The sequence below is a fragment of the Hippocampus zosterae genome, chromosome 6 (genome assembly GCF_025434085.1).
Source record: "Hippocampus zosterae strain Florida chromosome 6, ASM2543408v3, whole genome shotgun sequence".
Classification (NCBI taxonomy): Eukaryota; Metazoa; Chordata; class Actinopteri; order Syngnathiformes; family Syngnathidae; genus Hippocampus; species Hippocampus zosterae.
Window position 1 is genome coordinate 16,882,041 of NC_067456.1, and position 26,860 is coordinate 16,908,900.

The 26,860-nt window shown below is 43.3% G+C and overlaps 1 protein-coding gene across 5 annotated transcripts; it reads right to left on the minus strand.

Annotated features, from left to right (window-relative positions):
* igsf9b (immunoglobulin superfamily, member 9b) lies at nucleotides 1–26,070 on the minus strand. 5 transcript variants are annotated; one of them, XM_052066904.1, is made up of 22 exons: nucleotides 25,645–26,070; nucleotides 20,809–20,904; nucleotides 18,338–18,544; nucleotides 10,193–10,339; nucleotides 9,369–9,520; nucleotides 9,062–9,179; nucleotides 8,635–8,776; nucleotides 8,260–8,405; nucleotides 8,030–8,172; nucleotides 7,780–7,920; nucleotides 7,573–7,689; nucleotides 7,333–7,486; nucleotides 7,090–7,201; nucleotides 6,835–7,010; nucleotides 6,516–6,754; nucleotides 6,262–6,346; nucleotides 6,008–6,178; nucleotides 5,885–5,921; nucleotides 2,401–5,682; nucleotides 2,077–2,249; nucleotides 1,698–1,909; nucleotides 1,368–1,509 (listed from the first exon to the last, which is right to left on the minus strand). In XM_052066904.1, exons 2-21 carry the CDS (start codon nucleotides 20,867–20,869, stop codon nucleotides 1,710–1,712), a joined length of 6,003 nt encoding a protein of 2,000 aa, XP_051922864.1. In that variant the 5' UTR covers nucleotides 20,870–20,904; nucleotides 25,645–26,070; the 3' UTR covers nucleotides 1,368–1,509; nucleotides 1,698–1,709. The 5 variants fall into 5 exon arrangements, with proteins under 5 accessions (XP_051922867.1, XP_051922868.1, XP_051922864.1 ...); XM_052066907.1 differs by lacking the exon at nucleotides 1,698–1,909 and having other exon boundaries at nucleotides 1–1,509; XM_052066908.1 differs by lacking the exon at nucleotides 1,698–1,909 and having other exon boundaries at nucleotides 1–1,509; nucleotides 2,072–2,249.
* Nucleotides 26,071–26,860: the final 790 nt, after the last annotated feature.

A 26,860-nucleotide genomic window follows, 5' to 3' on the forward strand; every position in this document is an offset into this window, starting at 1 on the left:
TTGACAGAAGATTTACAAACCTTTTTTATTTCTCCAATAAATCATTTTATTCATTACAAACATATAAAACCACCAAAACAATATATAAAACATTTCCGTTTCCAAAGTCGTCACTTCAGATGTAGCTTCTCATTTGGGGTTATTTTAGTAGAAACCGTTTGTAAAGTACGTTACAATGTCACAGGTTGTAATGTGACCAAATCAGCTTTCGTCACTTCTCAGCTTACAAAAAAAAGCGCACAGAGTTTATTTATAAAAGACTGAATCATTCACAGTGCTGTCTTCACATCAGTGAATTGTAAACATGTTTGCATATCAGAACCCATTTAAAAAACACGAAAGCATAGCTCAAGGGAGAAAAAGGCAAGAAAACATTTTCCTGTATGACTTATTCCGTCCAATTAAAGTTTTATATCAACGCAAGTAAAGATTTGTACATCTCAACATATAAACATGCGGAGAGTTAAAATGATTTGAGAGAAATAGGAGATTCAGAGGCAAATGAAACAAAATTACCTCTACCGAGAAGAATAATTAACATCACCAACTGCCCTGAGGTGCTTGTATAAGAGGGTAAGAACATTAATTATATTAGATTTGAGAACAAGAATGTCAGTAGTCGGGGAAAGGGTGGGACAGAACACATTTTCGCTTGGAACAAAAAATTGTCATTAGCTTTCTTCTTTTTTAATAAAAACAAATAATCTTAACCTGAAATAACACCTTCAGTGTTGTCAGCTGCTGGTTAGACAAAGGGCCATCGCTCAGTGGAAAGCTACGGTAATGAAACACTTGTCCATTGCGCAGGGCTCTGCCACACAATTTCATGTGCAGAGTCTGGGCCACTGATTTTGTGGCGAGTTCAAAATTTGAATCGCAGATGCACAATGTGTCGACGTTGCAAATTCTAGCCAATCACAATGAACAGAAGCTTTCACACAAGCAAAAAATCAATTTCACGGTTCTTCGTGAGCAGATCTGCGATTGGTTGGCAAGCAGTTCAGGGTGTGCCCTGCCTAATGCCTGAAAAGCTCCGCACGCCCGCAACCCTCGTAAGGATAAAGCGGTTCAGATAATGGATGGAGGGAAGTGAGCAAGACAGCCAGCCACCTATTGCCAAGTCATTTAAATACAGTATGTACAAATACTGCTTTACAACGACACTTAAGCGTATTTATAACGTCATACCTCCCTGTGGATGAAATAGCAAGGGTTTTGGTAAAAGTATTAACTAGCGTGGGGGTGAGCGGCCAACTGTCATTTTTTTGCAATGGTCAAGTCCTAGTTGGGTTTGAAAGCATCGCATAGGGTGTGGCAGCCCTAAGGCAGTTTGGTTCCATGTTTTGTTTGTGGCTGATTGTCAAAAAAATAAAAAAAAATCAACACCGTTGCGGAAGCTTTTATAAAATTCAACAATCCCTTCTAAGCAGAAACAAAAAGAGTCTTTCCACATGAAGTGAGACTGCTCATGCATCACCGCGTTGTTTGCTACTCTCTTCTCAGACGCACCTGTGGGAACAAAGAGCATTACAGCATTGAAGTATAGCTCTGAGGAGAATTACTTTTTTTTACTGAAGGAATTTGCATGCAAGCACAAGTTGACGAAACATAAAAAGGTGTGAGTGACAGGCAAAAGGCAGGCAGGCGAGCAATGAAGGGAAATCAAGGAAGAGAGGGCAAGCCAGAGAGTGACGGACCGAATTCTGCTTCTACAGCAGTGCTGAGTTGATGTCAGAGTCCGAATCGTGTCCAGGGGTGAGGAACGGCTCGTGGGGAGAGATGGACTCCTGAGCCCGCCTGTACTCTTGGTACTCCTGCCGGAGAGCGTTGAAACGCGCCTCGCTAAGGGATTGACGGTACTGGCTGCAAGGTGTGTTGGAAACAGGAGGGCAGGCTGGGGGAGGTGAGCCTGAGGGAGGGCACGGGGAACAGGAAACGCATGGATGGAAGTCATGGGAAAAGCTCACGATAATCACAACACTTACGGGGCAAGCGCATGCGACGCCATCACATTCAATGTCAATCCCAAAGGGCACATACATGCAAGACACGGAAACATTGAGAAAGTGACATCACCTTTGTCTCTTTGGTCCTGGAGGCCAGCAGGTTGATCGCAAACAAGCCTCCCTCTGCTTCTCTGGAAATCTGCTTGTGACGGATCAAACCTCAAGGCCTCCAGGACTTCAGAGTCCACGCATGCGTCAGCGGAATCCCACTCATAACTTTCATCTACTGACGTGTTCCTTCTACTGGGATACACAAAAGCAAACTGTCAGAATGACGCAATGCCATATACAGGAAGTGAGACAAAAACAGCGTTATTTTGGCAACAAGAACAAATCCCTCCACCGTGAGAAAAGTCCCGTTTGTTGTCTAGTTCCCAGTGAGGTAATGTTTCACCTTTTCGATCTCCTCTCAGGCGGATCCAGCTCAGCTCTGTGCCGCACGCTCTCCTCTGTGGTTTCGGGGGAGCTGAGCAGTGTGGGAGTGATGGAAATTGACTGGCGGAAGAGACCGGCACTGCCCCTTCCGCTGCTCTGACTGGCATAGCTGGCCCTGCCTCCTTCTCTGACCTCTCGAGGCTCTGTCTCTCCAAACCTCCTCATCATTCTGTCTGCCTGTCTGTAACTGTCAACCTCCCTCTGAGAGAAAGGCATGCAGATGGGTGAGGGCCAACTGATGCCTCTGGGCAGGTAGGACCTCGGGGGACCCGTTCTGGGATACATCAGCCTCATGTTCTCCGGTCTGGGTCCGGGCCAGGGGTGATGATTGGGAACTGGGATGCTGGTGGACATGGGGACGTATTTGTCCTGAGCAGATCTCAGCATATCTTGGTAAGAGGGGGACCACCTTGAGGAATCAGAGAAAACTGCCGCTTGCCTTTGCGGATCGCAGTGTTCCGACACTGGGGAGACTGGCCTTTCTCTGGGTGGGTACATGGTAGGGCTGAAGTAGGAGGGACTAGATCTTTGCGCACATCGGGGCCTATCCAAACTCCCCGCGGTGGGACGCCTGAGGGGGATGTACTCTCTCCAGGAAGGACCTGGACGGAGAAAGGAGGATGGAGTGTGACCTAAGCTGTAAGATTTCACCCTGACATCTGGGTTTGGGAGCTCATCCCAGTAACATTTCTCAGAGATGTATGTCCTCGGGCTCTCAATGTGCTCCCATCTCGGGGAGCCAAAACTGATCGATTTCTTAAGGAAAGGTCGGGGGGGTTCCATACCTGACAGTGTTCTACAAGGGCCGACACTTAAGGATTTCTTCAGAAAGGGCACAGGGGCTTGGCTTATTCGCAATGCAATGTTATTGGTCCGATTGCCCTGAGAACCTTGTTTTTGGGATTGCTCTGATAAAGACTCACTACTATCCATGAAGCTGGGAGAACGTTTGGACACAATGTCCACCATGCCTTTTGCGGCACTGAGCAAAGTGTGAGCTGGTCTGGAACCCGGTCTTGACTCACCGCTTTTAGTTTCAGCTCGAATCTGTGTTTTTTCATGATATAGTTGTTTGCTGGTTTTTTCTGGAGCAGAGAGTGGTGTTATGTCGTCTGGAAACCTTACTCGAGGCAGAGATTCCCGTGCTTCAACCTGAGGCCTAAAGCCATGTTTTTCTCGAGAATGTGATGGTTCAGAGCAACCCTTCATTTTGCTTGACTCAGTTTCTGCAATTTCCTGGACATGAACCTCCCAGTTTTTAGGGACTACATCAGGCTTAGCCACGATGGACCGTACAGATTTTTGGTCCAAAAAGGGTCCGGCGCCAGCTGTAACTTCAGCTTGTTCCGCAGGATCATCTACGCTCATCTCAATAAAACCTGGAAGGCTTAGATATTCCAGAATTGCACTCGTCTGCAGGGGCGACATTTTAGGAGGGGCTGCAGCTGGCTTGGTCTTGAATGACCCTGACATTCTGGGGATAGAAAATTGGGATGGATCACTTTCAGCTTCTTCAACAAGATTCAGTGTCGACATAGGGCTGGGACTAAGACATTTTTCGCTCCTCCTCGAGTGTGCTCGGACACCGTCTTTTTCTGATCCAAAGCTGTGATGGTCTTCAGAGCCTTGATGTTTACTCTCTGTGCCATTTGATTTAACTTGATGCTCACTTAGTGAGGTTGGGACACCTGGGGGAACGGGATCCCTTGTGGCTGCATATAATGTCGAAGCGGTAAAACCTGGACTTGCAGACCGTTTACTGAAGACTAAAGGACTTCGAGAAGCTGAGCCCCAATTTCGAGTGCCATACGCATATGAATTCCTGGACCGTGACGGAGCACCTCCAACACTAATATTTTCCCCGAGGCCCTCCGTCATGGACTTACTACACAGATCTGAATCTCTGTGAGGACTCAGTGACTTGGCTCTAGGCGACATCGCCAAACATCGAACTGTGGAGTTTTCAAATGTCACATCCGTGGAAGACACGGGAAGGGAGGTGTTCTGAGTCACTGGAGAATGTGATAAATCAACAGCAAGAGAGTCCGTAGTTTCCGCGCACGAATGAGGATGCTGTAACTTCTGTAATCCTGTCGATGTGGTCTCCCAGTGGCCCTTTCCTGGAACAAGGTGAGATATGGCTGTAACAGGGCTAATGTCCCACTCGATGTGAGATGGAGGAACTCGGTCCGTAGGACTACTCGTGCTCCCAAAGTAACACGCCCTTCGATAGTCTGCTACCCGACTCGTGTGGCCTGAGGGCTTGTGTTTTTGACGGAGCGTAACATCTTGGAGTTTCCATACAGGTTCTTCATCGGATTGGGATACGCTACATTTAGGGCTCTCTTTTCCGTCGTCTTGGTTTCTGTGATTGGTCGTATAGCGTTCTAGCTCACGCTCCATTTCCTCCCTCTCCTTGGCCAGTTGCAAGCACTTTTTGATGCTATCGCTCTCCAGTTCGCTGTCAATTTGTGTGAGAAGCGTGCTGTCATCAGTAAGGTGACTGGCCATAGGTTGATAGTCTGAGGACGGTGGTCTGTCTGCCTCTCTATCCAAAATATAGGTTCTCCTTGACAAAATGGGGAAAAGATCTTCAGTGCGGGCTGGCAAGCGGTGCCTTTTCACACAATCACTGGGTTTTTTCTCACTGTTGTCCGAATAGAAGCTTGCTCTTTCCAGGAGGTTCTCTGAGCCATGTTCATCATCAGAGTAAAAGCAGCCATGACGGGAGAAGTTCCGAGCAATGGCCCGTACTCTTCCAGGGGAGGACGTAGGCCTGTTAAGCTCCAACACATCCACAGTAAGTGGCGAATTCTTCTTCTCGTCCTTGTCGGAACTCAGGATACTTGATTTTGGGGAGTCCCTAAAGGATGTACGGTTGCTTCCCGAGCCACTTGCACCGCCGTTACTTTCCAATATGTCCTTGAGATTTTTCTTATTGGAGGGACTGGAACTCTCTATGAGAGGTTGGATTATGAAACGTCCATCTGGGCCTCTGTGAATAGACTCTAAAGATGTTGGAGAGGGAGCCTGGGACCCCAGGTGGCTCTCAAAGAGTGTGTAATGCGGTGGTGGAGATGAGTTGGCCAAAAGTTGCTTGCGCTGGTCTTGGTACTCTCCTCGACTGCCTTTGTCGAAAGAGGAGCGGCCGTATTGTGAGGAGGACGTGGGGAAGAAGGGAATGGATGGACACAACTTCATTTTCAACACACTGTCTGGGCTGCGGGGAGGAGAGCAACCTCTGAGGGGGGGAAAAAAAGGACATGAGCAAAGAATAGAAAGTGATGATGACAATTACAGAAATGTAATAGGTACAAACAGTGCAGGAGACAAGAGTAAAACTTGAACTGAAGGAGTTGGAACATTATAATTTATTTGCAGTTGTCTTTTTCAGAGCCATATTTAATATTCTATTGATACATTAAATCAATTGGGACGCTTACTCTGAAGATGGACTCTTCTGGAAAGCGGATGGGACATCTAAGAGAAGAACAACATGATACAAAATGGGTTCCACTAAAGACAATGAATCATGATTTCAATTCTATTCATCAATCGCGTCTTACCTTGTTGTCTCTTCCTGCGCCGACGTTCTCTCCAGTTTCTCATATAGCAAGCTGTTACCAATGAGAGCACAATGGCCATGAAAAGGAAGCACACCCCTCCGAGCACACCTGCCAGGAGTGGCGCGGGGACGAGCTCCAATAAACTAGGGCTCAGGGGGTAAATCTCCATCCCTGTAGTCCAATCAGACAGACTGCAATTAGTCAAGTCATCATACATACTTTTCAACATGTAAACTTCAACTTTTGTAATTTACCTGCAGTAGATATACTGACAAAATCACTTGGTTCACTGCGCACTTGATTGCTGCGGGACATGAGCCTCAGATCATAACTGGAATCCTGAGCAACAGGAAGATTTGATTAACCCATCAACACCATTTACTATTAACAAAAAATCGATTCCAATTTTAAAATAACTGAAATAATGAGACAGGAGAACTAGAAGCATCTGTGCACTAAACATTGTATGATCAGCAAGAGTCAGCAAGTACAAACAAATCTGCCTTACGCGAAGCAGTCCCTGTACAAGGACTTCACTCTCATTGGCACTGATGTTGTTGCTAAGGATGACCCACTGGCCCTGATTCCGACGAGCCTGAAGCACATAATTTGTCAGCGGAGAGGATGGAATGTCAGGGGGTGACCACTGGAGAAGAACGCCTTGTCTGGTCCGGTTAGCAGACAAGATTACGGGCGGTTCGAGTGTTAGCAGAGTGGCGATGACAGTTGGGGCTTCTGTTGGTACAGCTTGAAGGAGAAAACAGATTTAGATGCATGCCAGTACAAAAGTAGCTAGAAATGCAAAAACTCCAAAACTAATCACAAACCTTGGGTTCTTACAGTCACAATTTCACTGAAAGGTCCAGAACCCAGTTTATTCTGAGGTAGGACACTGAACTGATAACTAGTCGCAGCCAGAAGACTAGTGACCAACAAGTACTTTTTGGATGTGGGCACAGGTAAAGATGCCCATTCATGTTTACCTCTGGATGCTTGTTTGACCCTGACAAAAAAAAGAGAGGAATATTAGCTTTTGTGTTTGCATCTGAAAAGATGATACCATCCATGTTATATGCTTTTACCACACAGTGAACTTCTGGGTGTATCCCCCATCAAACCCAGCCACCCAGGACACATTCGCTTGATTTATCTCGGTGTTTACAGATACTGAAGACACACCATGAGGACTGGTACCTGAGCAAAAGACAAGCAGTTTTATGAGTGCAATGTATGTGAAAAGACGGGCAAATATATGCAGATTAACCTCCCATTGCATCTATGTCAAATATCGATTTTTTTCTTTTTTCTGACATGGAGCCGCTTACCAAGCACCATTACTACAGTGCCTGCGCTGACAGTTGCTACACGATTGGAGGCCAAGCATTCCCAGCCACCGTGGTGGTCTTTACTGAGAGGCTGCAGCAGGAGGGAACCATTAGCCAACACAAAGTACTGAGAACGAGGACTAGGACCAATCTGCTAGAGAAGACAGAAACAATAAAAAAACAATGCATGACAAACATGCTTGTATAAATCCTTTACGTTCATGAGCAAAACATTTTCACCTTGCTCCATGTTATGTTTGGCGCGGGATCTCCATCGGCTTCACAAGGGATGATCAACTCTCTGCCCACCTCCTGAAGATACTCAGGCCGAGGAGGAACTTGGAATGTGGGTGGATCCTGTAACAACGAGAGAGCCTTGGTCACATTGGGCTAGGTGTGAGAAAAAAGACCTCTGCAACAAAACACAGTGGGAACATCTTTGCATACCTGCACAATGACGTTGGTGGGCTCAGACTGACCCATGGTGCCGTAACTGTTATACGCAGTGCAGCTGTACATGCCCACGGCATTGTCGTTTGCCGTTGCTATGAAAACGGAGCCCTCAGAGTTCACCATCCAGCCCGGGAACTACATTCGATAGGTTAAAGACGTAAAATAAGATATGTCTGTTTCTGATTTGAACAGTAAGAGTGCGTGTTCCAAAGAGAAACAGTAATGCAACATATTCACAACTTACATTGTCAAGATTTAAATTGTTCCCATCTTTGGTCCAGTTCACATATAAGACAGGAGGATCCGCCTGGACAGGACACACAATGACTCCCTCCATGCCGGAGGGCAAGTAGGTTTCCCTGGGCATTCGCACAACTCGAGCAGGGTCTACAGTGGAGGGGGGAATTTGCAACAAAAAGAATCATATGTAGTACTCCATGAGGGTTTGCTTTTCAAGCAGATTAAATTTCTTACGTTTCACTTTGAGATGTGCTGAGGCTGAGGGCGGAGTCAATATCCCATTTGTAGGGATACAGGTGTAGTTTCCAGCATCTTCTGGAATTAAATTAGGGATTAAAAGGGTTCCGTCCACCAAAACCTTCACTCTGGATTTTAAAGATCTAAAAAACAAAACAAAATAATATTTATTAATACATTTTTGTTATCAGAAAGAACACAATTTTGATGAAATCTGTAGTCGTGTTATCAATTCTTTTTATCATTTGGACTGAGTACGACAGTGATCTTATGTATGCATATCTTGTCTGTGAAATGTGATGAGGGTATTATGTTGGTGAACTTCATTTTGTATTTGGCAAGACAAAATATGTTATCATAAATGAGACTCACTCAATATGGTAAACATTCTGTCCTTGTTTCATCCACTCATACGTGAGGTTGGAAGGGTAGGCGTCAGCCTGGCACTGCAAAACGGCATCCTGGGACATATTGAGAGTAGTGTCCTCTGGCGAGATGATGATGATTGGGGGACCTTCATTGGCAAAGTCAAAGAAAGTTTGACTCAACATACACAGTAAACGTTGAGAGCGCCGTGCACAGATTGAGATGTTAATCATTGATGCAGTAACAAGAGATGGACAAAAGGTGGCACTATGGTTTGATTGATTCGATTTTCTGGTTTAGTTCGAGTTAGTGTTGTACTTTCAAATGCTATAATCCTTATTTTGCCAGCACACTTTATCACGTGTTCTAACGATTATCGTTGCAGTGGTTAAGAGATAAGAACAACTGTGTTTCTTTTCATTCCAACACTGACCTTTGACCTGAAGCTGCGTCTCATGTGTCAGGTTGCCCTCTGAATTGGAAACATGACATTTATATACTCCAGAAATGCTTCTTGTGGCTGACGTCAAAGACAAGGTACCATTGTGTACCTGAAATTGGCCAATGGCAATAAAAAAAAAAAATGTTCACGGAAAGAAGAGACGGAGGGAGAAAAGTTGGGAGACAAAATTGTCATTGAGTGGCAGATAAGGCAATTTGATGCAGTGGAATTGAAAGATTACAACTTTGATATACATTTTCATTGAAAGATATGAACGCAAATGAGTCAGCTTCCTCACTTTGATTTTTTCATGTTTCTCAATCGGGCTCTCATCTTTGTGCCACACAACAGTTGGGCGAGGGTTGCCATGAGCTCCGCAGCTGAGCGTCAGTGAGTCTCCGAGCAAAACCTCCACAAAAGTTGGAGGCATCTTGATAAACACCGGTGGAGCTGAAACAAACAGAGTGCAGTTGAAACACCAATCGGTTTTTGTTTTCAGACAGGGTTATGATTCTGTAAAGAAGTGCAGCTTTGATTGCAAGCTGCTTTGGTAGGAAAAACATACCAAATGGTCTCTGTTACCTATTGTGTCATTTGGATAAATGGAACAGAATCCAAACACAAGCTTCGTTCCGAATTGGGATTACCTCACCAATTCTTTTGTGGAATGTATTTCCGTGAAATACAATATGTGCAACGATGCACTACTATTGAATGAATGAATCGTGTCCTGTGGTTATTTTCAACCCGATGCACCGCATGGAGGCCTGTCACGGAGTGAAGGACAATAAAATGAAATGTACTTTCCACACTCAACTCTTCCTCTGTGGTACGATTGTGGCACTGATAGCGTAGTTGATATATGTGACAAGTACTTTCATCTGTCACATTTCAGCAATTAAGGAAAATCTTAAGGCAACAAAATGCAGCAAATTGTCATTTCTTAAACGCAGCGGGGAAGACACATTTAAAGACCAATCATCATGTACAAAGAATGTCATGCAGCATAAGAGTGATTTCGGTTTGCCGGTGCCTTTTAGCCACATGCTGCATCTGATGGCAACAATCGAAGTGCCAGCAAATGAGCAGCTCTTATTTGTCCGCAAGCCTGCAGTGCTGCACCTGTGATGGAAAGGAAGGTCCATGTGCCGTTTTGGAAGTCGTCCGTTTTGCTGTCCAGGAGCAGGATGCGACACTCGAACCAGCCCTCATCCTCAAGGGTCAGCCGTTCCACCAGCAGGGAGGCGCCGCGGGTCAGTGAGACTCGCCCTGTGGGAGGAGGGGTGAGGGACGGCGAGATGAGGGGGTCAGTGCACTCAGGCAGCCAGACCACCGCAGTCAGCACAAGCAGGAGAGGAGCGAGCTTACGGTGTCGATGACACAGGGATCGTGACACAAAGGTCTCAGCCAGTCACAAACTCGATGTTAACCAAAAAAATAAAAAAGCCGTGCCACTGATATTTGGAGGAAATAATTATTTTCGACATCAGGAGCGGTAGTGAATAAGGTTGAACATTCTGAGGATGAGGGGCTGCACAAATTAAAGTGCATTAATAAATTAGGCAATGACGGTAATGATTGAAATGATGAAATGACAATATCTTGGTGTGGTTCAAAATCACAGATGCACCCATGCTTGCCTACACATTCTCACACACATTTCATCTATGGCTGTCGTAACTCCCAGAATCCACTCTCCCAACTCCCCTGTACATTTTCCCTCCCTTTTAGACTTTGAAACTTGATCTGTTGGTTGCCTGGTGACTGCAGCCTGAAGTTACCCCCTCCTCACTTTCTTTCCTTTTATTCCGTCTCTCAATGAACTCTTTTTTACCCCCTTCAATCTCAGCCCTTTTAACGACAGCAGTGTGTGTGCAAGGAGGAGGAAACACACACGTCGTTCATACCAGGCTGTGGCTAAAGCAGTTTGAAAGTAAACAAGAGTCAATATTAGGACGTTCCCAGCATCACGTCATTCTTGTTTGGTTGTCTAATTTAGGCTAATTGCACATTCGGTTTAATGTTTTCCTTTTTTATTCTTTTTTGCAAGATACTCAAATTCCATTTTCAATTCTTTTATTCAATCGACACCTCACTGCACAGCACCTCACATTAAATCTCAAAGCAGGCAGACAGTGAATACAAGAAGAAATAATAACAGAATGCCCGATAACCTTGGAACAAGTATCGCACCGGGGAAAATAATATCTTGACTATTGACTTTCCTTTCCAAAGCCTGGTCGAGAAAAGAGCCTGGAAGCTATGAAATTCATTTAACCTTCGACATGGCATCCAGACAGGGTGAAACACATGCTGTGAGTAGAAGAGAGACAACAATGGCTTATAATTAACCCCGCATTCCTGACTGGGGCTGTTGCTGTGCTTAATGGTTACGTTTAATGATTGACTCAACTCTGTCAAGCCCCAAGAGAGGCAATACTCTCATCTGAGATGGTCCATCAAATAAATACCTTAAATCGCAGGTCATGGAGAGAAGGAGGTGAGGGAATAACCTCAGGCATTTTCCTCCTTAAACTGTTCATTTCCCTTGCAAGCCCTTCGACTTGGATATGCAATTTGCACTCGTAGGGGAAACATTTTCACAGGGAAAAAAAATCACAAAAACAAAACACAAACCATCCTCCTGTGGCTAACAGCTCTTGAATGTGCGTTAAAAAAAAAGTGCCGATCTCATGGCTTTTGCCTCACGTGGTCAAGTGTTTGATTTTCAAAATTTGATGCTTGCACAGGTTCACCACTGGGACTTCAGCTCCTCTGTTGGACGTTTAACCCGTCCCCGCTGCCTCACTCTCGTCCATCACTACAAAGGGACGACAGCCCCCCACTCTGCATTCTCGCCTGTTACCATAGTGACGAAGCCAAGGAAAACCCGAACAGTAGGTTTAGATTTGAATTCAGTTGCTGAAGAAACATAGCCACGTGGATAGAGGGGTATTGATTGCGCAGGGGGGGTGGGGGGGGGGGCGGATTAGGACAATGACACAAAGAGAAAATAAGTTTCGGTTGAAAATCTAAAAGTGCTGGAAAGGGCAGCACTTTAAGGCATGTAAGAAGGAAGAGAAAAAGGAAAGGAATCCGTTTTCTATTCAGCCTAGAGAGAAATAAAAGGCTGACGCTGAATGATAAATGTTGTTTTTCAAGGCTTAGTCTCCGAACTTGAACTCAAACTGGCATTTGGCAGGTGCTGTGCTTTGAGGCCGCATTACTTATGGGCTGATGCCCGCACATAAGGAAATACTTAAACACAAGCACTAGAAATCATCAATCATACAACAACCAAGGAAGTGAATGAGAGGTTATGGAGAGGTTACTCAAATTGTGAGCATCCATAATCCACTGGCAACCAATAAGAAGCGAACCCTTTTGACCTCTAGGCTCCGTCACTCGCCCACAGACACATTCATCACTCCCTTTGCTTCAAGGAACAAACATCATTTGACCATTTGGCGGACAACAGAGAGAATGGCCGACACAATAGCTGCGTCTACCCCGAGGGCTCCCGCATCCTCGTGCTCCTCTTCTTCCGGATCGTTTTCCTCCAGTAGCTATCACATGACAGGTCGACCCTTCCTTGAAACAAACCCTTGTTCCAACAGGTCAGTGCATCCAAAGGAGGATGTGGAAGTGCCTGTTCACTGGTGCTATATGAACATCTACTACGTAGCTTGACTCAAACTCGCACAGCGTAGTCTGCAGATGAGAGAAGACGTCGCATAACTGAGCGATGAATTCCACAGTGCAGCCTATTGTACAGTATTTGTGAATTCACCAAAAGCGTGCACCACATGCACTTGTCACTGTTGGGTGAAACAAAAGCAAAAAGCTTCGAGAGCCCTCCCAACCCCCCAAAAAAGTAAACTGGTCTCAGCTATTACCACACAAACTCATTGACAGCCATGAGATTCCATGAGATAATTACATGAGATACACTGTGGTAACAGAGGAAGAAAGATTATTCCGTTTGAAATAGCATCAGTGCTGCTTTTCTTTGTCCATCCGTATGTGTGGAAGAGAGCGGGGGCAGAGGTGCATTGTGGGATATGTTTTGAGTTGAATACAATCATAAGTCTGGGACCTGGCCCCATGCTTCTGACACCCCCCGCCGCCGCCCCCTCGCGTTCCCCCAAATTTCCCTCTTCAATCCTCCTGTCCCCCTAATCAGTTTAAGCCTCTTATGAATAGCTCTTTGTCGTGATATAGATTACAGTTAACTCTGCCGCTCTCCCTCTGTCCAGCGCCGTTAACCCCTGCGCCATTAAGCACACTCGACTCACGTGCCAAGCTTCTCCACAAGCACTGACACTCTGACATCATCATAGAATATTTATGATCCTTACATTAGAACTTCCATGACTTTGATCTATGCTCATCACCCGGAATGTGATCAGCAAGCAACAAAAGGCCTGGAGTAACTTGGCAAGTGCCCCGAGCCGAAGAACACAACATACTTGCCAAACATCATATTGGAATAGTTGTAGCGGGAAAAACAATTTTTTGCTGGATAATGGGGCTCAATTTCACATGTTTACTGGTGTAGTTCTGATTTCACTTCTTTCAGATCCTCAATTTTTCAATTGTGAGTTTCACCGAAAGCAACAGACTATTTAGTGCTCCTGCACATTCAGCAAAACTCACCTGTCCTAAGTGACTTGGATTATTAGTATCCAACCGCCATGCATTTATGAAGCTAAAATACGTAGCTAAAAGGGGAAAAAAAAGGGTAAAATAAAATAGGTTGTCTTCAATTACACGTTGGTCCAGTGTCCCCTCCAAATAATCACCACTTGACTTTCTTTTAACTCATACGTATACAGTTCACAAATACTGTACACTGCCTTTCATAGTAAAATCCAGAATTGGTAACTTGTGTTGTTTGTATTCATCTTTCACTCACTGTTTAGTTCAATCTGGGGAAAAATGTCAGTTTTAAATTACGGGTATATTATGGATAGATCAGCTGGCTCCCTCCAGAGCAGCTTCTTATTAAACTGGACATAATGATTGTCGCAGTTTGGTATTCGCACATTCACCTAGTAGCTGATTTTTGGGGATCCTATCCTCCATTATTTGCTGAAAAACTCACATATTTGCTGTTTTGGAAGTCAGGCCTAAGCAAAATAGAGGTATTTGGTGCCATCTTGTGGCATCTCAGTATCAGATAACTATGTTGAAATCATTTAAAGAGCTTCATTTTGACAAAAAGTCAAGCTTTGCTACTATGCTGTGGTATTTTGCTTGCGAGGAATTATGTTCAAGTGTGTTGAGAACTTTTGTTGAGAAAAAAAGTACCGGTTGTGCTTTTTGACACCTTGTGGCAATTATCCACATTTATAAAGCTTTTTAGGGTGAAGGGGATTATTATTCGTGGATTTTCACACTGTATAACTAACTCTCATTATTCCACCAGCAAGGTAAAGGACTGTACCTTACTATGAATAGCAAAAATTGACAAATAAATGTCCCCCTCGCCCACAACCCTCTCAAAAGAGGTTCCTAATTCCCTATAAATGTCACAATTGGGTGACAAAGCACTTAAAAAGAGATGATTATAAAAATGCACCCAGAGGTATTCAGTTTGGATTGATTTTATTTACTGTGGTCTGAAACACCACAGACAAAGAATAACGAGCAAAAAGCAGCAAAAACCTACTTTCGGATCCTTCTGACTTATCAAAAGATGCATTCAAAGATTGGCAACAATACAGGACAAACACAGCAACCGATAAATTCAGCCGAACAACAACAATGCCAAGGTGCCACGAGATAGCATCAAATACTTTTATTGCTTTAACCTGAGCACACAAACAGCGAATAGGCGAGCCCTTCAGCGTGACATGCAGATGCTTGCTCGAGATTTTGCTTACCGCTACTCTTTTTGTTTTCCCCTATTGGGTTTCTTGTTTTCTTCTCTGAGATGAACAGAAATCATTTAGGTCACTGACGGTGTATGTAGATACTGTATATAACAATGGTGCAAATGAAAGTGTGAATGATCTCCATGGCCTTTAGTTTTGTCTGCCTTTCACCCAAAGTAGTCTTGGACAGGCTCCAGGGTTCAACAACCCTCAAGGAAAAAGTGGTATCGAAGATGGATGGGTGCATCGTAAGCTCCTGCCATATCTCAAAATATTTCTGTCATCTTTGGTATTCTCCGAGTGCCCAATCAACAACACATGCCTGTGAGCAGCTCAAACAAATGAGCAACAAGATGTCGATCAATTTTCCATGGATTACAAGCACAATCCCTTTCAGAACATCTGGAATCTAAAATTCACCAGCTTGAAGTGGACGCAGAAGTGAACGCAATATGTCCATATGACACTGCATTACGATGGCAGAACAGCAGACAAAAGGATGGCAACGCACGGCCAACTGAATCAATCTTAAACAACAACAATGTGGACACATCTCAAATGAACAAGTTGAAAACTTTCAGCAAGCAAGCTAAATAAATGATGATCCTGGCTCCACTTGAAGCTGCTGCGCTAAAGCTGTGATTCCCAACCAGGGTGCCGTGGCACATTAGTGTGCCGTGAGAGACCATCGAGAGTGCCGTAGAAAATAATTCCGTTCCACTTAACTTGCCCAAAAATTATTATTCACAAATATATCCTTGTTGCATCTATGCCAGCGATATAGTGACAGGCAGAACAATTAAAAACGATTTTTCCATCAGATGGCAGAAGGGACAATAAACCTGAGTATCCACCAGTCACAGAAAAAAAATATTCACTAAGCTTCCAACGAGTACTGTACTGTGTAGGCATGTCTGCTTTTCATCTAACTAAAAAGGCCCAGATTTTACACTGAGGACCATTTGTGATTCAAGTGAGACCGGATCATCGTTATTTCAGTATTTTTAACTTTGTGGGACATTTTTGCATGGTGGTGTGTCGTGAAATTTTAAAATGGGTGCCGTGGCTCAATAGGGTTTGGAAAACAGTGTGCAAGAGTACTGTTTGCTCTTAGCTGTGCGAAGTGCTGTGCCCTTTCCCAGCTTTAATTGTTTGATCCACATCTAGTTCCTGATAGCTTAAGTGTGGATTTAAAACTTGTATTGTCACTCTTGGTGGACAGTTCACAATTAATACGATGAAGATTTGGTTCATTTTCTTATTCAAATGACGTCCTAAACCTTTGCAAGGATTTGATCATTTGATCTCTCTTTTTTGAAGTATTGGAATTTTGTTTCTTTTTGGCATAATGCCTTTTTGATGTTCACACTGAAAATACTCATAGTGTGCAAGTGTTTGTGTGCAGGTGTGTGTGTGTGTGTGTGTGTATGTATGAGTCTGATAGCAAAAATGCCAGAACCCCTCCCATGCTTGAAGGACCCACTGCGAGTATAATGAAGGCCTACAGAGACGGGGGTTTGCCCATTGTTGCCCTGGCCTCAGGTCGAACTCTCCTGCTCAACGTCTCTGATGATTTTCCTCAACACACGGGAGCCATTTAATCTCGCTATGCAACAGTAAACCTACATGACACCAACAGAACCCCCTCCCTCCACACCACTTTTTTTCTCTCCAAGAAATTCAGCTCAGACAGACTATAATAGCATGTCCGGACAGCGTTGGCCTCGCTGTTTCCTCTGTTATGTGTTCACTAATGTTCAGCCCTGCAGGGCATGACTGGGTGTGAAACGTGAGAGGGTTGAGGGATACTAATACCTTTCGGATTCACTTCAAGCAGACAACTAAGACTAATGTCTTAAAAGAGTCAAAAAGGAAGGATGCCATTCTGAAGTCTCGTCAAATACCTGATATTACCGCTATATATTTTAAAAAAATAATAATAACTGAATGGCCTAAAATCATTGCCTTAGATTTTGCTGGCTTCCTAATGTGACTTTGAGACAGCGCGGCGTGAGAATCAAACAAAGCAACAGATACTCTATGGAGCCGTTTTAAAAGCTTGCATATCTTTATTCACCTGCAATGAGTTTACCAAAGGTGGCCCACAACATTCTATGCAGTCTAGTCTGGCGCCATAGCACTACTATTAACTGCCCAGATAGCACTTTGTGTGTGACTCCACCTCTGAACTGCAGAGAGATCCTCAGCTTATGATTATATTTCGGGAGTTTATAATTGAAACGATTAGTAAGATGCTGGTTTAAGTTTCTGATCTCAGACGAGCAGGGAAAACGTTATGGAAACCGTCCTCAAGTCAACAGTCATAAAACCCACGGCACTGTAATTTGAGGGTAAGATACTGTACATTAGAGCGGCAACGCTGACACGCTTCACATGCTGCCATCTGCTTCCAGTGGGAGGGCAGGCATAAGGATCTGACGCAGATGGGGGTAAAGCTCAACGCAGATAACAACACAAACGGGATGGCTGTGCCAAAAGACTGGGATATCCCAAGCAGCCCCCGAGAATGTTATTTAGTCTGTTTGGGCTGCAACAAGATCAGATGAGTGCCCCAAAACAATAGAACGGTTAATGGCCTAACATGCATAACACATGCAGCCCAATTGCTCAGTTGAAGCAGCCGGTTTGAAGCTGACCCTACGAATAATCAATGCAGGGGAGAATAAATTCCACCAAGGTGCATGTTACAATACCCAAAGGGCTTTTATTCTTGGCTGAAGTTGTGTTTCCCAGATGTATGCGGTACACATGAAGGTGAGCATCCCAGCACATTTTCATGACATATTTGGGACAGTGTGGGATTTTGGGTGTCCTAGTGGTCCTTGAGGTTTTTGTAACGCAAAGGGAGGTAGTGATACCCCTCTCCGTCTTTTGTTCAGGGCTAGACAATGACGGGATTATAGCGCTCCAGCAAGAAAACTCCCATTATTTGCCATGCTTCATCCTTCCTGCTCCACTCACAATCTCTTACTGGGTCACCCCTCTGCATACTAATAAAAACACTGTCACTGGACCACCGAGCCCCCACCTGCACTTAATCCCACCATGCGCATTGCTTTTTATACCCTCCCCCTTAGTCCTTGCATAGCCCGCCCCACCCCCTCGCTGCCTCCATTTGAACGTAGGCATGCTCCCCCCTTTTCCCACTGCTTGTGCTATTATGGCAGACAGCAAATCCGAGGACCTGCTGTAGTTCTAAATGTGTTTGCATGTCTGGAAAATAAAACTCAAACGATTGATGTAAATTCTCAAGGTTAATGTCAAATGTTTGAAAGTTATCTGTCAAGGCCAACATTTACTGCAATGAAAGTAAAACACTTTTTGTTTGCTGAATGAGAATATGACTTAACAGTAAATAAATGGCTCTTACCCTTGTAGGTGGGATGAACCCGAGGAGCATACACTCCAAATTTGATGAGGACGGGAACGTTGTAACCGAGCCGCACCCACTCCACCACATGTAAAGGGAAGAGGTTTGGACTGGTGGCATCGTGAGATTTTGGAGTGAGACTGCAGCCCAGCTCAGCAGAGCCCCCCTCTCTGCCACGGACAACTGATGGCAAACCTTGAGATGCACCTGCAAGGACGAGAACATATGACCAAGATAAAGCAAATGGGTTCATTCTGGATTGAGAAGAAAAAAAATATCGATGAGCGGCTTTAAAAGCATTGCTGTGTTTGGAATCACTCCCTATCCACGATGTAGTTCTATTTAGTGAGTTCAGGTTTTGTGGTGTTGCTTGAGTGTGTAATGAGTAGGGTGCTCTTGAAAGTAATGAAATGGGATGCTCAATCGTAAAAACAATATCCCCCAGGATTCATTGTGCCGAACAGAAAAATGGTTTTCCATTCCCGGGTATTGTTTGATTCTCAAAAGATAATCCTTGAGTCATTGGTGCAAAATTGTAAAGAAACACATCACAACATAGATGGGAACTAAATGTTTGGTTTGTATCAATTTTCTAAATCACACACATCTTTAAAGTATGGAATGGTATAATACATTTTTTTTGCTCCACAATATTTATAAAGGAAGGCGTACAGTGATTCTTCGCTCTAATGTGGTTGACTTTCCACGGCTTTGCTGTTTCACAGATTTTTTAATGCAGTTTTTTAAATGCTTTTAAACCCTTTAAATCAGAACGTGTCGGCGGCGCCGCGTGTCGACAGTACAGTATTTCCACAAACTATTATAGTTATTTGTTGAAAACGCTTGTTTTTTTGTTTGTTTGGTTTTTGTAATTGGGCCTGAAAACAGGTTTTGGTCTTTGATTTTTTTTTTAAATATATAGTTAAGTATTGTATAAGAACTGTAAAAAAATAAAGTTCATTACTTCATGGATTTCACTTATCACTGGTTCTTTTTGGAACGTATCCCCCGCGATAAATGAGGGATTCCTGTACTAGCTGATGTTAATTGATATGGTGTGTATCACAGCAATGGGGTAATTAACAGCACGCGCAAATTGTGTTTGGAAACTAGTTTTTTATTTGACTGATGAATGAACTGCCGAAGCCACTCGATAAAAATCTCTATTTAATGATTAAGAAGTCGGGAATGAATGAACAATTCCAAAGACCACCTTTGAGCCTTTCAAAGAGCGCAATGGCTGCCAGACCGGAGGGTGAAGTGCTTGCTATTGTGCTAATATGGTCTTAAAACATACTTCGGAGTGAGAGAAAGAAAGTTAGCCAGAAGGAGAGGTCGAAACAGAAAGGTTGAAGCCACGCTTTGAAGTGGAATTTGGGTGAGCGCTTGCCCCCAGAGCAATCCCTGTGAACAGCCGGGGGCATGTAGAGCAGGGATGTAAAACCAACCGTGTGCCATTTGGTGACAAGATCTTACGGTGGCATAGGCTGCAAACACACTGCAATCCCATTAGTGACACCTGGAATAGCCTCTCCTCTCCATCTCGGCGAACTCCCTGGCAGCCATGTGCTCACGTGGGCGTGTGCGCTACTGGGTGCCAGTGTTTGCTCTACTGCTCATCTGGCCGGGTCATTACTTTAATCCCACAGGGGCGTGGGGTGGGGGGACTGATACTCTGATCGAGGGCAGCAGGCCTCTCTGTGCTCTCTCCAGCCGACCTCCCGCCACCCACTGGGGGTACACACATGGTTAGAGGACCAGCACAATCAATCCCCCCGATCCCCCCTTACACACACCCGCACTAAAAGAAGCGTGCCCGCGGTTGAGAGCAGCATAAATCCCAGATTGATCTAATTCCACGCCCGGAGATGTTATTTAAATTGCATTTTGGCCTCAATTCTCTGTCATTTAAGGGAATAGCTGTGCTATAACCCGTCCTCTTACCAGAGGGAGCTGTGCCAGTGTGCTCATCATCCCGCCGCCTATACTGAGTGCGGATTGTTTAACAGCAACATGTGCCAACTGCGAAACGATGCTTTGTCAGGGAAAGCAATTTGACAAAGCGATGAAGCCAAGTGCACCAACAGAGGTAGAGAGGGCTTTGTTTCATCACTGAACGCACATATAAATGATAAATTCATCATCTTCAATCGGGAAAACTTCCAGTTGAAATGATGCTCTTCATCTTATTTACAAGTGTGCTTAAAAAAGACTTAATGGGTTTCACCGATAATCTAATGTAATACGCTTAGTTCCCGATTTGCAATGTAGTCGATTAATGGTACGATGTATTACTTGGGTTTCTGTCGTCGTTGTAGGCTAGATGGCACTAACAGACATTTTGCAGATGACACTTCCAGCTGTTTGAATGACTGATCTCATGAATCCTTGTCAAATAGAAACGAAATTTGCAAAATAAGTGCAACTATTTGCGTCTTAGAGTAAAATTCAGATTGTTTTATTTTACTCACTTAGCAGAACGATGGCTACAACAGTGGGGATTGCCTGAAGCCACCGTCTCTCCAGTCCCATGGCCGTCCGTCACACTGCTTCACACATTTTCTGACCTAAGAAACCGGACACATCATTCAGTTATTTTTAAATAATAAAAACAAAGTAATCCTTCAAATGAACATCTCGTCATAACTTGCAAGGACTGCTGATACAAAAATTGTACGTCTGGGTTGGGGTTGGATGAAGGAAAATGCAGTTCCAGTCACTCCTACCAACGTTTCCAGTCAGTTTTACAGATGGCATAGATTAAAAACAAAAATATTATTGTCCTGTCACGCCAAAACGGGCGTCACAAACAATGATTCACGTACTTAACGTTTGATGAAAAACAAGAGCAGTTACAGCTATTCAAGGGCCTCAACATCCTCTCTGGCCACTTCATTCAGTTATCATAATACCTTCCAACAGCATGAAAGTCTTTTAAAATGAGAAACATTCTTCTTTGAAATGAGTTAAAGTGTTCAAAATTGGCTGTACTAAATGCCAATATTGAATTTCAATAATTCGCCTGAAACTGGACAGCTGACACAGATGCAGTTGACTGAAATGTGCATAAGACTGCCGAGTCCCAGAGTAGGGAAAAAAAAAGAAAAGCATTGTGCACAGATTCATAGATACAAAACAAAGATCAGGAGACCATCCAATATTGGTGTGGGAATAAAACCTGTCAGCTAAATTCAGAGCCTTTTTTAACAAGCAAAATAACAGACCATCATGAGCAAATTTTACTGTTGTAAACAGTTGATCAATTCCAAGAATTGTGCTCGAGATGATCATTTTCATCTCTAAATGCTTTCAATAACATCATAAAACAACAGAGTAAGCCAGTACAGGCGTTGTTTTGGTAACATGCAGGCAGGTAGGACCTTGTAGGCAATGTTTGCAGGTGCAAAACTAAGAAGAGACAATTTTGCTATTCCCTCGGGCATCAGGGCAAGAGGCGTTTGAAAGGATACCATTGTGAAAGCGCAAACGGCTTCATATTTCTTTTTCTAATTCAAACTGACAAATGCATTTATAGACTTCTTGGTGCCACAAACAGCCCGAAACCCACCGTAAGTACCTCCTAAAGAACGAGCATAATCCAAAAAGCTAATACACCGGCAACACGTGCTCCCGTGTTTCACTGGATTTCACTGACACAAATTGCTTTGGATCTAGTCATGACTTAGCCTTCTGGATGGTACATTTGTGGCACCTCCAGCACTGTAATCCTACCCCGCAGCTCTTAGTGTTAATAGTCTAATCGAATTAGAGATGAAATGGTGAGCCCAATCAAGGACGCTGAATTCAGTCACAAAACACTTGTTTTGGCAGAATTATATCAATGTGATTTAATTGATACATTGCGAGCAAACGCGGGTGTTGTGTCCATGCAGATGCCAGAGTTCTCACGCCGAATGTCACTTCATCATGGCTATCTATTATCCACAGCAAGTATTTTCCAAACTTTATTCATCTCACAACACACTATCCAACAAAAATGTCACAAAAAGTATGAATACTGACATCATACTAATCTCATCTTAATTTATTGACAAATTGACAAACTCAGAGGGAATCCCTAGACTGCTTAATTGAACACAAGACTGAAGTCGTAAATTATTCTGTTGAATGAATAGCAAGCTTAGTTTACCTTCTGCCATCTAATGGAAGAGCAATTACCTGTTCTGCCTGTCACAATACATCACTGACATAGATAGATGAACACGGATATTTTTGTGATTAAGAAAAAATCATCTTCCCAGGGCACCCCTTGCTAATCTCTCACGGACCACTGGTGTGCCATGGCACCCTGGCTGGAAATCACTGCACCGTAGGAGTATGAACAATTCAACTCAACTGTATTTATAGAACACTTTAAAACAACCATCGCGGCATACAAATGTACCACAAATTAATTAATTAATTCGTAACAATGACTTCAAATAAAGTAATGTAGTTCTATGACAATGATTTTTGTACACATAACAGCTGATGGACTTTGCCTCTCCAAATACACCCCCCCTATAACATGTGAATAAACTCATTCACTGAATAATGCAAACGGATAAATACAACCTTGCAATGGGTTACTGCTCCTGAGTTATCAAAACTGTCCACGGCCTCTCAACCTATCTATCTACATTATGCATGCATGCGTGCGTGTGTTTGTGTGCGTGTGTGTGCGCGCATGTGTAGGGCAGGCCCATGATTGATGTTAGTGACAGTAACAGGCCCGATAAGAAGTAGCAATACTCTGTTAATCCTTGTTAATCCTGACAGAGATGCCAGTTTTAATAAAGCAGCCTTAGTGGGGAAATGCAAGTGTCATTTCAGTAAACACTCTCACAATTGCACAAAAGAATGCCACACAGATGCAACCTAAGACAAATGTCACAGCAACTTCTCCTCCATTTATAACATACAGTCGTTAACATGGGTGTGTTTGAATAAAAGTAATGAAAGTATTCTGTTGTGTCGTATGTCTTTTTGGATGGATGCTCACATTTATAATAAAGAATGCTAAGTGCTCTGTGTGACAGTTCAGGGACGCAACCACCTTTCCGAGAAAGTGGTTGGAAAGAGATAAGTATTAAGACTAAACAAGAGCAAAGTCGGACGCGGATGTTGCTGTCAAACCAGCTGCAATTTGGTGTTTTTGTCATGATTGCACTCATGTACGTGATTTTCACTTGCATACAGTGAAAGCGGGGGGATCCTTGGGTGACGTGCAGAGAACTGAAACCTACCGGTTCTCCTCGTTCCCCCCCTTGAGTGATTGGTACCAGAATCAAGTGTCTCCTCTCCTCATTGGGTCTTTATTATGAATGTCTAATTGATAACCCAGATATCGCACCTGGACTTTCCCAAACCAAAACTTTAAGAGCTGTCACACGAGCAGACTTTTTAACTTCCACGAATGTATTCCATCAGCTGTTTCAGAACTAAAACTCAAAATGACGAGAGCCAAAAATCAACAGTGAAGAGTCAAAACGTAAATCATCAGTGACTCTTTGTTTATGATTTGACTGGAAACAGCGACTCCAGCTATAACTAGTTGGACCAGCTCATTCAACAATCGATCACTGGGTTCTGCACCCTGGCACAACAACCCACTTTAGTAACTCTATTGACTTTTTTCTTGCACAAAAGGAAATGAACTTGCGGTGAGCACATGAGTGGAGCCCTGGTCTCGTGAGCGGGAAAGCCTGCTGTTTATGGATTAACACAGTGAAGCCAAGGGGTCCATCAATACCAGCTAATGAGAAATGACTGAACGTCCATCCGTTTTCTGCCGCTAAATGATTGAATGTTGAGCGAATGAATGAAAAACATTCAACGGGTGAAAGTTTTTAAAATCAAGTTCAGTGACAGAAATTGAATTTACTGTACAAGAAAATAAACACACAAATAAAATACTTCAGATTATGCTATTTTTTTTTTTTTTTTTTGCTTGTAAATCACAGAGTAGGGAATGCCGCCACTCGTAACTCCTAGTCCCACCTGCTCCCAAACCCCAGGGATCAGCTCAGTCTCATTAAGCTACTTATAAAACTGGATCTGCACAAAGACATTTCTAAGCTCATAATAAGTGTTACATCCAGACATCAAGTTTCTATATTGCTTGTCATTTAGGATCACGGGGTGCACCCTAGACTGGTTGCCACTTGCCAGCCTATCCCAAGGTACAAACCAACCATTCATACTCACATTCACACCCCGTAGAGTCCTTAATTAACCTAACATGCATACAGTATTTACCTGGAGAAGATCTATGCAAGCACAGGAAGAACATGACAACATCACATAGGTTGGCCAAAGAAAATATTCAAACTCCTAACGTCAGAACTGTGAGACAGAAGCGCTAAGCAGTTTGCCACCTTGCTGACCATAAAAAGATTACAATATTTTAATATACCAGTACAGTGCCTTTGCCTGCTGTGTCCATACTCTTTCAATAGATTGTGTCACAAACAGTGACAAAAACCTAAAGGAAATGTATTGGATATTGCAGTGAGACCCCCCACCCCTCGCCCCGCAATAAAATCCTGTGGTACAACACAAAGGATTACAGGCGTTTGGAATGATCTCTTCATAGCACATTCCCCATTGACACAGGGATGTGTGTGTGTGTGGGGGGGGGGGGGTTGATTTGTGAGTGTTCTGTGTTTGAAATAAAAAGTCAAGCTGCACTGCAGCAGATAAATGACTAAGGTCCGTGTGAAAATGACAGTAAGCAACAAGCCTTTCCATCTGCACCCCTACAGTCCATTGTGCAGCTCAGTGCTCCTTGCCACCACCCATTCAGACCTTCTGTAAATCAAAACAGCCGCATCTTTTGTCTGACTCAGTCAACTGGAAAAGATGGTGCAATAAAACACAATTTTCCTTTTACTTGTTTCTCACGGTTTCAATACAAGCAACTACAGAGCTGTCAAAAGACACAGGCGGTAGTATTACAAAATGAAACTATTGGAGATAACATGTGGGTCACAATATTAACAATCAATTAACATACAAAAATATACTGTAAAACAATTCCTTCATGTTATATTTTAGGAAGGAAAACAAAAGATAAGCATGATTTGAATATTTACAATGACTGTAGAAAACAAACAAACAACAAATACAATCATAGTAGCATACACATGGGTCACAATTGTGCTACAAAGCTCCAGTTGAGATTGAGTCCATACAACCATGTGTAATATACAAACTATGTCACATACTCAGGTTATTTTTCTGTTTTTTTACGTTTACTATAAGGTGAGCGGCTGCGGAGGACGCGACATGCATATTAATGAGCTTACCTTGCTTGAGGCACTTTTGGAACTTTAACGTTTCAATCCATGGGTGTTTAGACTCTTCTTGCAGATCCACTTCAAGTTTATTTTATCACTTTGATAAATAATGTTAAGGACCTTAGATGAGTTGAAATAGTCGTCACATTTTCAGCTCCCCCAAAAAATATTAATCCCTCATTTTGATCAGACTTCCCAAGGATAGAAATTCAAGAAACAGCTCCGTGCAGTTTAAAGTCCATTTAAACTTATCGCGGGTCTGTCGCAGGACTCTTCATTTAGTGTGACTGAAAGTAGCTCAAATAGATAAGTGAGATCCCAAAATTACTGAGAGGAAAATTCACCAAACAGTGCACCTTCCTTCGGATGGCCGCTCGCTTCACCAGGGGAAAAACGCAAGGGCAGTTTTCGCCAAAACCCTATGTTGATCCTCCGAGTCCCTCCTCCCATCACAGAGCTGCAGCAATACCTATTAAGTCCACCGAATTCAATTACACTTCCGGTTATAACTTTCAAAATAACATTGTGCATGCTGTGTTTTAAACAAACGTTTGCGATCAGGGATATGCTCATCATATAAGTATTGATTTTCTTATATACCATTAATTTGCTGAATAAGTCAGGTGTGTTGTATATAAATTCCATGAAGAGACTATTGAGTCTAACTTAAAATACATTTTATGTTGAAGACAAACTTAACGAATTCCGTCAGCTAGCAGTTAGTAAATTGTGCTTCACGCAGAGTCTATTTAGGCGCCTCACACGAAAACCCTTTTGTGAGAACAAGTCGTAGTTCGGACGAACAAAAGACAAACAGTTAGCCAAAGGGCTTAAGATGCTCGCTGCAGCCCGGCGTTCTCAACATATATTTAATTAAAAATGCCCAATGAATATATGTAATGTATATACAGTATTTGAAATATCTACCTCCACCTTGAACAAAAGATCAAAATAATTTACGTACTATGTTCTGAGAGTCCTTTCTTGTAATCGTTGTACCCGTTATTGTATGCTGCTGAAATTAGTTAATGTCATAACATTTTATCATGATTTTAGTAGGTCAGTAGGCCGATTGTTAGATTGAAGCAAACAGGTTTTTGTGGCACGTTAGCCTAACACCACTAGGAGGCATTAAAATCCCCTGAAAATATGTTTTACAGTCAATCACTTAACACGCATTATTGACATTAAAATGTCAATAATTTAATGCCTCATTGACATTAGA

Coding starts and splice junctions, on each gene's coding strand:
- igsf9b (XM_052066904.1), bottom strand. CDS start 20,869: ATGGGACTGGAGAGACGGTGGCTTCAGGCAATCCCCACTGTTGTAGCC. Junction 18,545..20,808: donor TGTAGCCATCGTTCTGCTAA/GTGAGTAAAATA, acceptor TCGTCCTTGCAG/GTGCATCTCAAGGTTTGCCA. Junction 2,250..2,400: donor CCTGAGAGGAGATCGAAAAG/GTGAAACATTAC, acceptor TGTGTATCCCAG/TAGAAGGAACACGTCAGTAG.